General features: G+C 43.8%; 1 protein-coding gene across 6 annotated transcripts in view; it reads left to right on the top strand.

The window, feature by feature from the left end:
* The window catches only part of ZDHHC1 (zDHHC palmitoyltransferase 1), a 63,690-nt gene that overhangs the window by 20,813 nt on the left and 24,119 nt on the right, over window positions 1–18,758 (top strand). For 5 of the 6 annotated variants that reach the window (XM_084644876.1, XM_084644874.1, XM_084644875.1 and 2 more), the window contains exons 2-6: window positions 4,554–4,772; window positions 11,467–11,642; window positions 13,380–13,481; window positions 16,147–16,271; window positions 16,838–16,996. In XM_084644876.1, the coding sequence (XP_084501002.1) occupies window positions 4,554–4,772; window positions 11,467–11,642; window positions 13,380–13,481; window positions 16,147–16,271; window positions 16,838–16,996 (781 nt within the window). The remainder of the gene's footprint in view (window positions 1–4,553; window positions 4,773–11,466; window positions 11,643–13,379; window positions 13,482–16,146; window positions 16,272–16,837; window positions 16,997–18,758) is intronic. The other variant, XM_084644878.1, reaches the window with a different exon arrangement.

The following is an 18,758-nucleotide window of genomic DNA, read 5'->3' as shown; positions in this document are numbered from 1 at the left end:
GAACATTCTGTCCATAATAGCTACACATATTGCTACTGAGGCTTTCACAAATCACTGTATGTGAAGCTGTGGTTGTCCTTAATGTCTCCTGCAGTGAGTGGTAGGTGTAGATCTGCAGCCCCTGATGCCATGTGATATGTTGGGAGGGGGGGAAGGAAAGGGAGGTGCTGTAATAGAGTTCCGATAGATTGCAAAGGGAGGTGAGCCAGTGATTGATGAACCTGTAGGTGCACAAGAGTCTGCAGCATCTGTGTTTGCTGGTGGAGGTACCCCATTATGTTCTGGTGCATCTTCCTCTCTGGCTCCTGGGTCTTTCTTTTGTCTGCTCTTTCTTTCTTCATACAGTCTGCTGCAGTATTCATCCTCCAGGCTCTCTGTTCATAGTCTGATGCAGCACTGGCTTGCAGGGTCTCACTGAACATGTCATCCTGAGTCCTTTTCTTTCTCCTCTTTATCTGGTTCAGGCATTCCACAGGTGTGGAGGAGGAACGCCTCAAGGCCGCAACATACAGAGCTATCCTTGTCAATAGAGTCACTACGGAAAGTGAAAGTTAATATTCAGAACTCCCTTCCTTTGCTCCCCTAAAGTTTTAAACAAGACATACTTATTGACACTTCTGCTCCAGAGTGCTTCAGTGCGGTGCTACTCACAGCACTAGCCATGGTGACAATGGCCCTCCAGGTATGAGGGAAATGAGCAGGGAATTGCTTGGTTGCATTAAACTATGAGTATAGGGCAATGGTACTGAATACTTGCACTGTTTTCCACAGGTGGTGGTGATTTTTGCTGCTATCTCATGCCTGAGGGTAACAAAGGCACAGAGTGCACAGCTGCTGTTGGCATCCCAAAGCTTCCTGGGCCTGTAGGTCTCTAGCCTGTGTACTGCAATGGTGTCTGCCGAAGTTATTGACAACTGGTGTCATAAATATAAAGGGAGGGGTAACCACCTTTCTGTATACAGAACTATAAAATACCTCTTGGCCAGAGGCAAAACCCTTTCACCTGTAAAGGGTTAAGAAGCTAAGATAACCTCGCTGGCACCTGACCAAAATGACCGATGAGGAGAAAAGTTACTTTCAAAGCTGGGGGCGGGGGGTGGACAAAGGGTCGGTCTGTCTGTCTGTGTGATGCTTTTGCCAGGAACAGATCAGGAATGCTCTTCAGAACTTCTGTTAAGTTAGTAAGTAATCTAGCTAGAAATGCGTTAGATTTCCTTTTGTTAAATGGCTGGTAAAATAGGTTGTGCTGAATGGAATGTATATTCCTGTTTTTGTGTCTTTTTGTAACTTAAGGTTTTGCCTAGAGGGATTCTCTATGTTTTGAATCTGATTACCCTGTAAGGTATTTCCCATCCTGATTTTACAGAGGTGATTCTTTTACTTTTTCTTTAATTAAAATTCTTCTTTTAAGAACCTGATTGCTTTTTCATTGCCCTTAAGATCCAAGGATTTGGGTCTGTGTTCACCTATGCAAATTGGTGAGGATTTTTATCAAGACTTTCCCAGGAAAGGGGGTGTAGGGCTTGGGGGGATATTTTGTGGGGAACACGTCTCCAAGTGTGCTCTTTCCCTGTTCTTTGTTTAACACGCTTGGTGGTGGCAGCATAGGGTTCAAGGCAAAGTTTGTACCTTAAGGAAGTTTTTAACCTAAGCTGGTAAGAATCAGCTTAGGGGGTCTTTCATGCAGGTACCCACATCTGTACCCTAGAATTCAGAGTGGGGAAGGAACCTTGACAACTGGCCTGGGAAAGTGTCCTACCGTTGAGGAAGAAATAAGGCTGCCATCCCTAGAAACTGTCAGGAGAGGATTGCAGAGAACCTCCATGGAAGTTTCATTGAGATCTCTGGAGGATTCAAGGGACATCCCTATGTACATAAACAAATTACTCTGCATGTTCCTCCTTGCCTAACTCAACAGGGGAATGAAAAGCGTATAACAACTCCACCTCTCTTTGTTGTACCACTACCTCTTCTAGTACGAGTAAATTAATGAAAGCTCGATTATCATGTCCTGTTAAATTGGGGGCACCATCAATACATCATTATAATGGAAAAAACAATTAAACACTTACCTGGGGTTCCTTCCCTTGCATCGGCTCACCCATGCTTGACTGCAGTGGAGTCTCAAACAGGTCCTGGCTCACAGCATAGCTGGACTCCCCCAGCCGCATGTCCCCCATCCTCCTCCTCCTCTTCCACCTCCTCATTCTTGCTGTTCATGCCAGGAGCTTGTGGCATGGACATCTCAGAAGTATCCCCAGAGGTGTGTGCGGTAGTGGTGGGATCTCTGCCAAGTATGGCATGCAGCTCTTTGTAAAAGGGGCAGGTCTGTGGATTGGCACTGAATTGGCTGGCCTCACAGGCTTCACAGGCCTTCGGATATGCTTGCCGAAGTTCCTGCAGTTTCACACAGCACTGCTGCGGATCCCTGATATATCCCTGCATCTGCATCCCCCGTGCAATCTGCTCATAGATATCCTTGTTTCTGTGGCTGGTCAGTAGCTCTGCCTACACAGTCTCTTCTCCCCACAGTCCCAGGAGATCCAATATCTCCTGTCTGCTCCAAGCTGGACTGTGTCTGGAGCATGTAGTTGTCATGGTCAGCTGGGCAGTTGCATACAACAATGGAGAACTGCTAGGTGTGCTCGCCAAGCTGGGAATCACGAAATAGGCATTTGAAAAATATGCAGGTCTTTAAAGGGGATAGGGGGCATTCCAGTCTCCATGACCCCTGTGCAGTGGATTTCACAGTTGTGATCAGAACGGTCAGTCGGGCATTGTGGGACACCTGCTGGAGGACTGTTAGGGTCAACATGGGTAATGCAGTGTTTAGACTCACACTGCATCAGCATCAGTACATCAACCATGGCTCAGTGCCTCTTGGGGAGGTGGTGTTACTGTGTGCTGTAACAGGGCATTTGCATCGGTGGGAGACAGATTTTAGTGAAGACACAGGCACAGCTAGGTCAGTGCAAGGCAGCTTACGTCGACCTAACTTTGTATTGTAGACCAGGCCTAATTTTCCTGTGATAGCTTTGGAAACCGATAACAGGCTGTTTGATTGAAGACGAAGGCAGATTTCACTTCGTTGCAGGAGGTATTATTATTCGGTGTCGACTATACCATGGAATTGTGGCAATCACCATGGTTTGGGGCAAAGGACGCAGTAATGACTAACAGAAAAAAATTAAATCTTTGAACAAGTTTGATTATTTGGTTTGAGTGAATGGTGAGGGAGGAAAACGGATTCTTGTTTTCTCTGAACTGGTTGGCCTGTCTTCTATACAAGCTAGGAATCTGATTAGCGTTTGATTCATATTCAGCTCATTCACAAGTAGGGCAGGGAAATAAATCAGAATGAAGGGAGAGGTGTTTGGTAACATAATTATTTTATATTCAGAAGTGTGATGTTTTAAAACTTATTAAAATAATATTAGTAAAACTAATAACGAAAAATTATAAAGTCTAACAAAGCAATCTTTGATTGGTGGGAAGAAGTTCTCATCCTCACAGAACTCTCTAGGTTTGAGAGCTCCAGCTACAAAGAGAATGGACCCAAGATCAGGGCTCCATTACAGTAACATTTTCCAATACACTGATAACGTTTGCAGATTACACAAAAATTGGGGGAGTGGAAAATAATGAAGAGGACAGGTCACTGATTCAAAGCAATGTGAATTGCTTGGTAAGCTGGGTGCAAGCGAACAATGTGCATTTTAATACAGCTAAATGTAAATTTATACATCTGGAGACATACAATGTTGGCTATATTTACAGAGTGGGGGACTTGATCCTGGGAAGCAGTGACTCTGAAAGAGATTTGGAGATGGTGGTGGATAATGAGCTACCGGTGCTGTGACCAAAAGATTTAATGCAATTTTTGGATACATAAAGGGGAATCTTGAGTAGGAGTAGAGAGATTATTTTACCTTTGGGTTTGGCAATGGTGTGACCACTGCTGGAATACTGTGTCCAGTTCTGGTGTCCACAATTCAAGAAGGGTGGTGGTAACTTGTAGAGGGTTCAGAGAAGAGCCATGAGAATGATTAAAGGATTAGAAAACATGCCTTATTATAGTGATAGACCCAAGGAGCTCAATCTATTTAGCTCAACAAAGAGAAGGGTAAGGGATAACTTGATTACAATCTATTGGTATCTACATGGGGAACAAATATTTTATAATATGCTCTTTAGTCTAGTAGAGAAAGGTATAACATGATCCAATGGCTAGAAGCTGTAGTTAAACAAATTCAGACTGGAAATAAGGTGTAAATTGGAGTTAACCATTGGAACAATCCACTGAGGATTGTGGTTGATTCTCCATTACTGACAATTCTTAAATCAAGATTAGTTATTTTTCTAAAGGGTCTGCTCTACAAATGTTTTGGGGAGAAGTTCAATGGCCTGTGTTATTCAGGAGTTCATTCTAGATAATCACAATAGTTCCCTTCTGGCCTTGGAATCTCTGGACATACCTTCTGAGAATGCCAAGTGTAATGGAAAGGGATTTTCCTTAGGATTACCTTTTTGTTGTTTTTTCCTGCTCTCTGTAGATGAACATCTGCAACAAACCTCCTAATAAGACAGCTCCAGAAAAGGTGGGTGAAACAACGGCTGAGGTCCAATCTCAGCACGCCCGAAAGAATGGCTGGAGCTGGCCTCTACATCCCTTCCAGGTTATTGCCTGGCTGTTATATCTCTTCTTTGCTCTGATTGGTTTCGGAATCCTTGTGCCTCTCTTGCCTCACCACTGGGTGCCTGCTGGATACATTGTATCCTTTCAACTGACAATTAATGTTATATCACAAACACACCTTCAACTATAATGGAGCAATGGTGGTATTTTTAAGTTTATCTAGGTACTGTAGATAGCCCTGGAGATTGAAATCATCTGTATGTCATCTCCTGCCTTGAGATGATAACTACCAGCTTGCTCTCCTCTAGTCTATATAAAACTCTTCTTTTGAGATTCTTTCTCTTCCACTACTTTAATTATGTTATTACCATTCTGCTCTATCCTTCCTATCTCTATACTTTTTACATTGAAGCTAGTAGTCCTTACCTCCAAGGCTCTTCCCATCTCCGCCATTGCCTATATCTCTCTCATTTCGTCTTGCACTCCCTATATTCCTGTGCTTCCTTTTGTCTCTTCTCCTAATCTTGTCTTCTTGACTTCGCTCATGCTGCCTCCTGTGTGTGGAATAGCTTCTGTTTCCTTCTGCAAATCCCTCTTTAAAATTCATTTATTTCATGAAGACTTCCTGTGCTGATCTTTCTTCCAGGGATATCTGCACATTTCTCTTGTTATGAGCTGCTATCCCATGTTTGTATTGATATTTGTTTGCATTGGATTGCAAGCACATCAGAGACAGACCTCACCTCTTTTGTATTTTGAATAGTGCCACATAAATTTGTGGGATTCTACAAAATCAGAGAGTCTCAAACTCTGGCATGAGGAACATTTATTGGTGAGCTGCAGAAAGATGGCTAGTTATATAGTGTTGGCTTTTCTTGTTTCCAATTGTTAAATCATGTTAAAAATAGCTACAAATGCATTAGTTTCCTCATATTATTTTTCCATACAGGTAATTGCTATAGTTGCCCAAAGGATGTTATATGATTATTAATGGGAGGGGAGTTAGTATATTCAAATGTGAATGTTGGGGGAACAGAAAGACAAGGTGGATGAGGTAATATCTTTTATTTGATCACCATCTGTTGGTGAGAGAGACAAGCTTTTGAGCCATACAGAGCTCTTGTTCAGCTGTTCAAGAGCTCTGTGTGGTTCGAAAGCTTGTCTCTCAAGCCAAGAGAAGTTGGTCCAATAAAAGACATTACCTCACCCGTGTCTCTCTAATATCCTGGGACTGACACAGCTACATCTACACTTCATATGGTGTTGGAGGAACGGTCTGTTAGGAGACAATCTCTTTAAATTTGGCCCACACCATGGAAAAAGTTTGGGAACCCCTGCTATAAATATTTATTCATGGAACAGATGCAGTAGCAGTAAGTGAGTGACAGGGCAGGTTCTGCTGAATTAGTAACCTTTCCTGTTTTCCATAATGAGAGTGTTAAGGAAGAGTTATTTGAATATTTTCTGTATTATGATGGAGCAGACACAAGACCATATTTAAGGTTGCACCAGATAGATCAATATCTTTAGGTAAACGTGTCCTTGCATTCAAGTTCCATCACCTGCCCCATCTCTGTTATCCTGAAATATTTATTAACTCTGACTGGTTAAGCCAAAACCAAAATGTAGAAGTTTATGTGGTGTCCATATCATCAACTTATCCAGTCACTATTCAAAGATCTTTTGTGTTCAGACATCCTACAATCAAAAGATTTCTATAAGAACTAATTTCTACCTTCTCTTCTATTTGTGAATCACCTCCTTGTTGAGACTTGAATCTAGGTCTTGCCAATTCTCTGTTTGAACATTTGGGTAAATGTTCTGTATATCATCTGTCCCTGAGAACAGCTTTCCTAGTAACAATAAAATCTGCCAATGGATCAGTGAGATCCAAATTATAATACCTGAACTTGCTTATAAAGTGTTCTGTAAAGAAGATAGTCTTATGCCCACATCTTTAGTTTGTGCTTAAGTTGTATCTGTTTTTCACCTGAACTTGTATTTTTCCATAAACAGCATACTTTACCAGTGGAGCCTAGACTACATAGTCCTAATGTACAAATGGCCTTCTGTAGGACTAAAATCCTGTTCACGTCTTTGTATGTGACAGAAAACCTAGAAGATGATTCCAGGACTATCTTTGCTCAGAGATTCTCTACACAGATCAAATTTTGCATACAAATGCATGTGTTAAAGTTACCTGAGCATCTTGGAACACATTCCACCCACAAGGTTCAAAGCAGATTCCACAGTACATCTGAGAAATGTCTATGCTGCAGAGACACATAAGGTTGCTACCTTGAGGTCTTTTCTTGCAAGTTCTTTGGGTCAGGGATTGTCTTTTTGTTTTTTGTTTGTACTGCTCCCAGCACAATGGGCTCTGTTGTGTTAATTTAGATGGAATATATGGGCCCAAAGAGTCAAAGATGTTAACATAACCCAGTCACAGTCTGTGATGGTTCTCGGAGTACCCAGGACTATGAGTCACCTTGTTACAGCATGTGGGAGTCTTGCTTGTGCTTAACTTGGTGTCAGCTCCCTGACACCACCAGCCTATTAGCTCCTCTAGCTTTTTTCCAGCATGGAATAGACAGCGATCTGCACACAATTCTTCACCCTGCAAACTTGGGTGCCTTACAGTGCTTTGCTGTTGTAGCTCCCATCTGGGCTGTTCACAAACCACCCTTCCAGCTTTCAAGTAACACCCTGAGTGCCTGTGTGGAACTGCAGCCTGACAGCACAATCCAGCTGTACTTTGGCTTCCATCCGCCTTTGTTACCACATGCAGGGTGACCCCAACACACTCCCAGTTCTGGATTTTCCACAAAAACATGTGTTTAGCACTGTCCAGCTCTCTCGGACAGTCTAGGGATCAAGATACAACAGCTTCCCATCTCAAATGGAGTTTCCCACACAGTTCACAACACTAGATTAGTTTTGATTAAAGAATAAAACAAGTTAATTTAACTACAAAGATTTTAGGTTTTAAGTGAGTTCAAGTATTAGGGCATTAAAGTCAAAAAGGTTACTAGAAAAAGAAAGATAAAACACTTCCTAATACTAAACTTAACAAACCAGACTTGGTTTCAGGTGATGTTCTCACCACAGATTTTCAGTACATTGCTGACAAAACTCTCAGGCCAGGATCTGCTTCCAAGGTCCAGTGGCTGTTTCTTTTGTCTTCATCGGTGAAAAGAGAGAGATGGACAGGGAAACATAACTTGGGGTGTTTTTGCCCCACACTTTTATAGCTTAGTCCTCCTTTGAAATGCATTTTCCTAAGACTGACCCCTAGATTAAGTTCTACCCAGCGGAGAGCAAGGAGACATGGAGTCTGGTGTGGAAGAGGTGTTACACTGTTTCTTTTCACCTATGTATGCTAAAATGCAAATCTGTTTGTCTCTTGTCTCCCCCTCTTCCATGCCAAAGAATGGCCACTTGATAGGTGATGGTCCATTAGCTTTATGACACCTGGCTGGGTGCGTCAACTTGTCCTTTATCTTTGAGAAACAGGTTTACTCACTTCCCAGACTTGCCTGGTAAACACACTTCAGTCATGGTTTCAGTTTATGTTAATAACTTTACATATAATGTTGCTACATACATTTTTCACCATGATAATATTGACCAGCAAGTTATTAGTTTTCAATTGATACCTTGCAAGTCATATTTTCAACAAAGATTATTACAGTAGCGTGTTGGGTGTGAATACAGGGGTGCATTCCATCATACTACCCAAGCACTGTGCTCTGGGCTATGCCAGCCCTTACTTTGCCTTACAGGTTAACAATAGGTGCACCCCAGTCCCTGAGACACTTTGAAGTGTCCCTGTAATGTTCAGCCCCTTATTGACTGAACATTCACCGAAGTACCAGGTCTGCTCTCCCCAAAGGGGCAGTGTATGAACCAGCTTATATGATTCAACTCAGGATCAGCACATTGCTTAATATCACAGCACTGAGGTATATTTATAGTGAAAACAGCAAGTTTATTATCAAAGATTCAAGATTCAAGTGAGAGTAACTAAGGAAATTGGAAACAAATGGTTATATATAAAACAAAATCATAACACGCTTTCTAGAGACTAAACTTAACTAACAAGTAACTCTCTTGTCTAAAGAAACTTACCTCATTCAAATCCTTTTCTGCAGCATCTTCAACCAAGATTGGCTGAGATCCTGTTTTTGCAAATGTAAACACACTGCCCGTTTACTTCCTGCAGGATAGTGAGATTTGTTCTTTCCTTCTTCTTATATCCCCAAAGATCATTGTCTGTACTCAGACACAGTATAAACCCCAGCAGCGTCTCTTTCCTGTGTGCTCTTCCCTGTTGACTTCTCATCTCTTTGATAACTTCGTATGTAAATAGTTATCCATTGTGTTAACTTACAATGCTTTTAACAGCATCCCGTATTTCCTTCCTCTTTAGCTAGAGAAAGTTTTTAGAAGGAATCCCTCCCTTGTTTGACTTTCGTTTGGGGAGAAAAGAGAAGAAGTTTGCTGAGATGGGGTGGGGCTGTTGTTATTGCTGTTCATAGAATAGGAAGGGACCGACCCCAGGAGGTCATCTAGTCCAACCCCCTGGTCAAAGCAGGACCAATCCCCAATTTTTGCCTTAAATCCCTAAAGGCCCTCTCAAGGATTGAACTCACAACCCTGGGTTTAGCAGGCCAATGCTCAAACCACTGAGCTATCAGAATACCTTTCCCAGGCCCGAAGAAGAGCTCTGTATAGCTTGAAAACTTGTCTCTCTCATCAACAGAAGTTGGTCAAATAAAAGATACTACCTCATCCACCTTGTCTCTCTAATATCCTGGGACCAACATGGCTACAACTATACTACATAAAATAGTTTGCAGACATTCTACATCTGATGAAGAAGAGCAGTATTTACTTAATCAGCACTCACAATAACTCCCTCCCCATAATAAGACCCATCTCCTTTGAGAATTGATATAGCCAGTACTCTAGTGCAGATCTGGAGACAATAGCTGCAGAACGGAAAGTTACTTTCTAGGAACTGTGGCTCTTCAAGTAGATAATCTGTATGGATCCCAACTTCCCCAATCTTTTGTAGTAATTCTGAATAAGCAAAAGGAACTGGCGGCATCAGAGTCACAGTTCTTTTATTTAATTTCATTCTGAAAGTTTGGTTCAGTGAGGGAGCATACATCTGACCCTAATTGGTCATTCCTATTCTGAGGGTTTTGGTATAGATGTCGAAGGAATGCATGGACTCAGAAGTGTGGACGTGGATGGACAATCCTGTAACATTGCACCCCATATTCTTCATAGTGATATTATTATATGATTATAGCATAATTATGGTGTATTTTATGCAAGATAAGTCATGTGAAGTGTCATTGGAAAAGTTATGATTTGCTGAATATGATTGACCTCTTCGTATGCATGTGTCATTTTTGTATGTGAAGTTATAAATACTGACTATGTAGCTGTACTTCAAATGTAGTTACACATGGGTAATGCCCACTAGACAAGATGCTTTCAGTCTAAATTGTGGGTGGGGAAGGGCCTGTTCAGGACAATGGGCCATTAGGAAAAACAATAGGCCTTGGGAGAATCTTATCCCCCACCTAGTGAGCCTTCCGGAGAATACTTCAGACAGCCTCTAAGTAATGGCTGCCATCACTCTATAAGGACATGTGACCAGGCCACATGATTCTGGACTCCATCTTGGTATGTCAGTATTTTTCCACAAACTGGTTTGGGAACCAAGCTTTCAAACCAAGGGTTCCCGCCATATGCTAAAGCTATATAAGGCAGGGAGTGACATCATCTGGGGTTCTTCACTTCCCACCCAAGAAGACTACTGTAAACCTGAGGAACAAACACTGAACTGGGGCAAGTGGTGGATCCAGGCTAAAGGGATTTCTAGCCTGTGTATGAAAGACCTGGGGCTTCCAAGGTGTAAAGCAAGTGCAGCTTGCCCCTTAAGAATCTGCAGCCTGCTTGTATAATTTCTCAGAGTGAGAATCTGCTAATTCATATCTAATCTATTTAGTATATTTAACTTAGGTTGTGTTTTTTTATTTGCTAGGTAATCTGCTTTTATCTGTTTGCTATCACTTATAATCACTTAAAATCTATCTTTTGTAGTTAATAAACTTGTTTTTGTTTTAATCTAAATCAGTGAGCTTTGACTGGAGTGCTTGGGGAAAATCTCTGCTTGGTTACCACAAGTGTGCATTGTTCTCTTCACATTTAGGGAGAGGCGGACCGGGTATTAAACACATATACTGGGCAGATTTGACCAGGGCAGGATGGTACTGCTCTGGGGTCCTAGGCTGGGAAACTGGTGGTTAGAGAGCCTGCATGTAACTGCAGCTGGGCGTGTCCCTTCCTGTGTGGATGCTGGTGAAAGGGCAGGCTAGAGGGCTTTGCAGCTTGTCACAACAGCACAGTGTGAGAGGGAGCCCAGGCTGCTGGGTCAGAGGGCTCAGTGGTACCCCAGCTTCAGGTGGCACCCTGGGGGGAACCTGTCGAAAATCCACTCAAAGAAGGATAGCTACTGGCAAGAAAAATTAAGTTTCTTGAAATCTCTGTAACAGAAAGGTAATAGTACTCCCTCACAGGATCACAGGAAGCATTGTTCCTTCAGACCTAGCTAAGTTTGCCTGGAGAAAGACTGATTGGGGGTGAGATAGGCAACTCTCAGTCTTAATGAGGAGCAGATTTTTGAGTGATACTGTGATCAGCTGCATGAGACTTTCTAATTGTAGACCATAAATTTCTTGCTTGTTTGGATTTAGTTTGTTGATGATAAGCATGAGAGTTAATCTTCTGAGCCATTCCTTAACGATGTACTTCAGTGTCCAGGAGTGTTTTTTATCTGCCACCTAGTGGTTCATTTCACTGCAGTCTCCATTGATCCAGCTGACGCCAGTGTGCGAGAGAATAAGTACCTAGGGCAGCTGGCCACTTTCAGCCGTAACCAACATGCTCATGTCATCGAAAACCGTCACTGCCATGTCTGTGATGTGGATGTGTAAGTACCACCCAGAAACACCCCCCCTTCTTTTTTCTTTCTTCATCAGAGTTAGAAGATGGGATGGGACGGGTACCCTAAAGTCTTTAGGGATGTGACTTTGGGATAGCAAACTGAGCATAATGTGCTCATCTCCAAACTCATGACCATAAAGACTTCTGAGCTCTCCACCATGTGTATCTGTGTTTCTACTGTATTTTCAATTGAGCTCCTGTTTTGGGGGAGAGATTGTATTGGGTTTAGTTCTGTGTTACTTGAATCCCAGATTTCAGAGTGGTAGCCATGTTAGTCTGTATCAGGAAAAACAACGAGGAGTCAACATGTAATTCCCTGGCCTGTTATACAGGAGGTCAAATTAGATGTGGTATCTTCTGGCCTTGGAATCTATGATTCTTTGAATTTCTTTGTGTTTGGATTCTGGGCACATACCAATTTGAAGATAGATATTTAGCTTGGGACACATTACGCTTAACATGGGGTAGCAGAATTTGTAAAGAGATTCACAGATTGAAAGCATTTTAGTGGACATTTCCAGATTAGAAATCTCTAAACTTGGGAAAAAGGCCTCAGAAACTCAGAAAAGGCAAATTTGGGAATATTTAGCATCATGGTTTGAGAGAGGCTCGTCCCCATGGGATTATGTGTCTGATGCAGTGCGGCATTGATGTCAACTGAAGTCTTTCTGACTTCACTGGGCTATGGGAGAAGAGCTGTCAGATCACTATATTATCAGTTTAGTACTGAATGTATCATATTTGTAAAGGTGGCTGTGTCTTGGAGGTTATGATTCTTATCATTCCTATAATGTGCCTAGAGGTCCCCTGGGGGATCAGGGCCCCATTGTGCTAGATAGCTTACCAATGCACAGTAAAGAGTTCCCTGCCTTAAACAGCTTGCAGTCTTGATTAATGATGATACAAGAGGTGGAGAAAACAAACAAGCAGGTCAGGATGGGGGAGAGGAGGGATGTGGTAGCAACAGCAGGAGCACATTTTCATGTAGACTAGCAGTATGCACAGTGTAGCTTGTTACTTGCATATGTGCTGTCTACTGGCAACACTAGGTAGAAATTGTGGTAAAACTGAATTTTATGGAGGGATTTGAAGGAGAAAAATATGGTAGGCTTTTCTTTTGTAAATATTGTGACGAGTGGGCATAGTTTATACAGGGTGTAGTTTATCAAGGCTCCAGAAGTTTTTGCTTGATTATTTCATTGTATCTGTATCTGGGAGAACTTCGGGTGATGGCAGATGGTGAAGGAAAAAATTGGCATATCAGAATGAATCAAAGAGGGGTGTTTGCTTTGCTTGATTGTATTTGCTCACACCAAGAGCAATGCTAATTCCATGCTGTATATGTTGGCTGATGACAAAGGATAGAGGCCAGAATGGTCCAACTCAGTGAGCCCCAAGGTGCAGTGTAGGGCAAAGTAAGTGAAGGAGCTGAAGGGTCTGCAGACAGAGCAGATTGTAAGTAATAGGAATTGAGAAGGGGAGGAGGACATGTCTAGTGGAATCTAAGGGACTCTAACAGGTGCATTGTTTGAAAAACTCATTTATTCAGTGAGAGAAAAGTGAATAAAGGGTGTTTAAGTGTTTCTGATCTAGTTAGTTTTCTCATTGTGGACCAGCCCTTCTCTGAATATTTGCTTCACAAGAAAGATCTCTAACCGGATGAAGATGAGTTACTGTTGCTATTCTGGTTTTATCTGCATTAACATGATCCTTTCTTTGGCAGAAGCTCCAGGTCGAAACACTGTGGAACCTGCAACAAGTGTGTATGTGGCTTTGATCATCATTGCAAATGGCTCAATAACTGCGTGGGGGAGAGGAACTACTGGTAAGGGTCTGGCACTCTGACACGAGGGCAAAGCCATCCAGAAAATGCTAGTACAGGACTTCTCAGCCTTTCTTGCATCTTGGCCCAATTTATATTCAGCTTCTCAAAACCACCCTATGCTGAGATTGCAGGTTCCTTTGTACTGATTCTCATTGCATGTTGGAGGACCACAAGAATTGGTGCAGCGGTTTACAGATTACTGCTGGCAAGGAACCAAATAAATTTGATTAATCCAGAAATCAGAGAAATTGAAAATGGGAGCAGGCTTGTGACACCCAGACAACTGGAGTGGATTGTGATGTTCAGGCTGAGAATCACTGCTGGTGCCCTAAACTTGGGTGAGAGGGTTGTAAAAGGGCTTCATTAGTACATCTGTTCAAGACCACTGCTCCATGTTTAAACGTCTTGTAAGTAACTTATCCCGACGCAATAGTGTCACAGCTGGGATCAGCAGAGGTCCTTGAGCGTGATCACCTCTTTATTAGAGGGAAGGAGCTGCTGGCATGGTCTTACCCTTTCCCTAAGATCCAAAATAGCCAGGTGTGCTGCAAAGCCCATCTGACTGAGTGAACATTATGCCAGGACTGAGACAGGTGGGATGTGTCTGGTGGGAAAGTGCAGTGGAGATTTAGTGGGAGATTTTCCAAGGCACAAATGGGCATTAGGCGCCTAACTCTCATTGACTTTCAGTAGGAGGTGGGTACCTATCTGCTCTTTGTGTCTTTAAAAATCTCCCTCTCAAGTGGTAGGGTCACAAGAGTGGTGATCAGATGATGTGTGATAGGGATGGGGAAAAAAGAACTGCTGTTTTGGATGATTTGTGGTTTGTATCTTTTGCACTCTTGTAATTTTAAATGAATGTCTAGGGTGCTTTACCGTGGGGGCTGTTTCACATGACACATCTTTCAGACCAAAAGCTAAATAATAAATATTTTCATAATTGCTTCTGTCTGTAGTGTTAAGAAATATTTATTGGAAGTTGTACAGGTATCCCTAAAAGTTCTGAGGTGTAGAGTGGTTAGAGGACTGCAGTCAGCTTGTTTCGGGGTTGGTATGGTGGTTATTCTAGGACCCCTGTCCTTCCAGCAATCTATCTGTCTAGGGAAGTGGTATCCAAGTTTTCCAGACAGAGCACTGAATGTATTATTTCAAAAAGGCTAAGGCAAGGCACCACAATCAATGTTTTGGGGCAGATTCTCTATCCCATTCTTCTCCCTTTGTGCTGTAGAACAAAGAGAGTACAAACTATGCACAGATCTCCTGAGATTATCTGTGTGGTGTCTCCAATGGGCATACAGCTGGCCAAGCTGGCTCCTATCCCTCCATCCCCACAGCTCCTGGTGCAGATGGTGGGATGGGCAGTAACTGGTCCACATTCTGCTCTGGTTATCCTCAGCTTGTATACTTTCCTTATGGGTCTGTTGGGAGCTGGCATGAGTTAGGCCAATGCAGAGTCAGCTCTAACCTGTGCTGGGCTGAGGCAGAGGGAGCCATAACTGGTGATTGTTTCTTGGCTTCTCCTTTCCTTCACTCCTGGATTGCACCGGGTGGTTGAGTGGGGGGAGGGCGGCCATCCTGTGCTAGGTGCAGGAAATGGAACAGCCAGAGCTAGTCTCCTTCCTCCCCTGTGAAGCAGTAGATAGGGAGTAGTAGGTGCCCAGGGAAAGAAGAGCAGCTGCTCAGAGCTGCTCCTAGGACCACAAGGAGAGCAGGGGCAAGTGTTGTCTCCTACTGCCTCCTATTGCCTCCTTTCAGCAAGTTCTTGTGCAGGGAGCTCATTTTCCACTCATAATCAAATACACACTCTTTTTCTTACCATACCTGCTCTAAAGGGCCACAATTTTGAGTCTCAAGTACAACATATTGGATACACCACTGGTCTAGATGGTTATCTATAGGGCCCTACCAAATTCATGGTCCATTTTGATCAAGTTCATGGTCAGAGAGTTTTGAAATTTGTCAATTTCATGTTTTCAGATGTTTATATCTGAAATTTCAGGATGTTGTAACCATGGGGGTCCCAACCCAAAAGGCACCTGGAGGTAGGTCTGATCTCTCCCCCTCCCTCCTCCCAACAGCCCTGCAGGGGAAAGACAAATCCTGTCCCTCTCCAGCCTGGCAGGGACTTGCAGCTAGGAGCCCCCGGGCTGGGGCACTCCCAGCAGGGGGAGATCGGACCCACCTCCACAAGCCTCCTCCAGATGCAGGAACCTCTGGGGCTGCTGCCCAGCACTGGAGCTTCCTGCAGGAGGAGGAGGTGCTCGGAGGTGAATCTGATCTCCCCCTGAGAGCTAACCTGCAGGGGATGGACAAGTTCTGTCCCTCCCCAGGCTGGCGGGGACTTGCAGCTAGGAGCCCCCTGGCTGGGGCGCTCCCAGTAGCAAGGGGGAGATCAGATTTCATGGGGAAGGGCTAATTCACAGTCCATGACACGTTTTTCATGGCCGTGAAATGGGCAGGGTCCTATCTAGTAGCCATACTGAGGTATCTGCACACCACTAAAATTATGGTGTGTATACAAACCTGTTTTACTGTCTCTGTCTTTTCCTTCCACTCAGTAGAGGCTGGGCTTTATTTATTTATTTGTATGTATGTGGTGTTACTGAAGGAGTGGGTTTTGCATTTTGCTCTGAAGATGCTAAGGTCTGTTATGCTTCCTTGGCAGGCTCTTTCTGAACAGCGTGGTATCTGCCATCCTGGGCCTCGTCCTCCTGTTGCTCATTGCATTCTATGTCTTTGTGGAGTTCTTCATTAACCCCATGATGCTGCGCACCAACCAGCACTTGGAAGGTATCTGGCCACACTCTGGATGAGAGTTGCTTCTGATCCATGCATCAGCCAAAATGTTCACTGGGCTTGGACTCCTCTGGACCCTTACGTGCAAGAGGAGCCTCCAGCTCTCTACCCTGCCTCAAACTATTATGTGACTGCAACCATCTCTGTGACCCAAATGGTTCCCTCCAGAGCCCAATGACTTTGCTCTCCAAGGGGGTTCTTAGGCAGCCTGAAAGATCCAGAGGCACTCTGGGGCTTCAGGACAGCAGATCGGGCCTATAGCTAGCTTTTTATCAGAATTACACTATTTCCAGCTATGAGGTTTTATTAGTGAGAGGTGTTTAAAGTCTGTACAATCTTCCCCCCCACCCAGTTTCTTTGTTTTCATTCCTTTACCTTCTACTCCCCGTCTTAGTTCTCTGGCCCAGTCACCTTCTTCCTGTACCTCTTAACTCCTTACTTTCTGGCCTCACCACTTCTCCGCCCTACATCTGTCCCCACCACTGAGACTTGCTCACTCTTACTTCCTGATGTGTGCTATTGCTGTGCTTTCATTCCATTGTTGTGTTTCTCTTTTTCAGTATTAAAGAACGACACGGACATCTGGTTTGTGTTTCTACCTGCAGCTCCCATCGAGACCCAAGCTCCTGCCATTTTGGTCTTAGCTGGGATTCTCATTCTTCTGGGCCTGCTGACTGTGATCCTGTTAGGGCACCTGCTGATCTTTCACATCTATCTTAGTAGGTATTGAAGTCTGGTCGCACTGCATTGTCCACTTGATTCTCTCTTCACTTCATGACATACACTCATTGGGCTTTCACCCGTATCACACATGCAAACTGTGCAAGAGCACCAATGAAAGCACAAAAGTTTTGTCCCACACCTTGGCATTCCTGCCTCTCTTCTGAGCTTGTGGTTTTGCTCTGCCTTCTGTAGGATGAATAGAAGAAATCTTTGTCTCTTGCTCATTTTTCCTGAAATGGTCTCTAACCTAAGTAAGATTCTTTTGGTACAGTTCAGAATCTAGCAGGGAGAAAAGGGGGCTTGGTTTGTGATGAGACAGCACAACATAGTATCTATTGGTCCCTCCGGCCTGCAGGTCTGTAAACTGAAATTAGTCTTGGAGTTCTTCAGTTGTAGAACAACTCTTTACAGCTCAGAGCCTTTGGTTGAGGTATGCTAAGCCTCAGCTGTGCCTAAATTCTCTCTAGAAATCATCACTGGTCCATCTTTCTTGGGGTGGATGGGGAGCTGCCCATTGTACCTCTCCAAAAGGAGGGAAAGAAGCCACTAATGAATAAATTCCCGCCTCTGCCAGGTCCCCCCCGACGGGTGAGCAGCACTTGCGGTTAATGGTATCAGAGCCTGCTGATAGATCTAATAAAATCAGCATGGACACCTGACTTGTCTATCACAAGGAGATCACTAACCAAGGATACTGATGCTCTCTCATTGCTCCACCCTGAATTCAGAGTTACCCGTCTGCAACCATTTCAGTAATCTCCAGAACCACCCCATGAACTAGCCACTAAGTCCTTAGTTCAAGTGATGGCTTCTGGAATTTAAGGACGAAAGGAGGCAATAAACTCTCTAACTAACCTCTTAACGTATTGGAGTCTCTTGGTTAATATAATAACACAGGGCTTTTATTTCAATAAAAATAACTGTACAACTCCTTTTCCATTAGGAAGCTCTACTTCTTGGTTGCGGTCTCCTGATAAGCATTGTGAAAATTGCACTGCATTTGCCCAAAGTGAGATTTGGAGGAGGATGTAGATGGACGCACAGTGGAGGGGCTGCTTACAGTCTCTCCCACCTTCTGCCTCATCCAGGAGGCACATTCACATTTAAAAGTATAGATGGCATTGAAAACCTCTCTGAGTACCCTTTTATCAGTCTCCACCAGCAATGAAGCTGACAACTCCCAGCTGGCTTTCACCAGTCATGAGCAGACAGACCTATCTTGCCATTGTCAGTGGTAGCAGAGTGGAAGGCAAGTTGAGTGTACCAGTGCTGGAATAATGATAACATCTGGAAAATGAAAGGGCCATTTTAGTGATATAGAAAAGACTAAAAACAAAATAAATGCGGTGGCTGTATCCGAAAAAGTTCACTATGGCTAGAATCTAGTTAAGTGCAGATCTAATGCAAGCGATGTGGTTACTGTATTGACCACAGTTTCCACGAGATGGTGCTGTTTCATTGGGATTAGGCTCATGGAATCATAGATTCATAGGGTTAGAAGGGACCGCAAGCCTCAACTAGTCCAGGGGTCTCAAACTCAAATGACCACGAGGGCCGCATGAGGACTAGTGCATTGGCCTGAGGGCCGCATCACTGACACCCCCACCCCTTGCTACCCCTGGCCCCGCCTCCACTCCATCCCTTCCATGAGGCCCCGCCCCTCCCTACCCCCATTCCAACCCCTTCCCCAAAGTCTCCACCCCAACTCCGGCCCCTCCCCACCCCCAGGGGGTTGCAGAAGGAGTGCGGGGTGTGGCG

This window comes from Lepidochelys olivacea (genome assembly GCF_965140295.1).
Source record: "Lepidochelys olivacea isolate rLepOli2 genome assembly, chromosome: 12".
Lineage (NCBI taxonomy): Eukaryota > Metazoa > Chordata > Testudines > Cheloniidae > Lepidochelys > Lepidochelys olivacea.
Note: the sequence above shows the minus strand (reverse complement) of the source record. Positions and strands in the feature narration are given on the sequence as shown.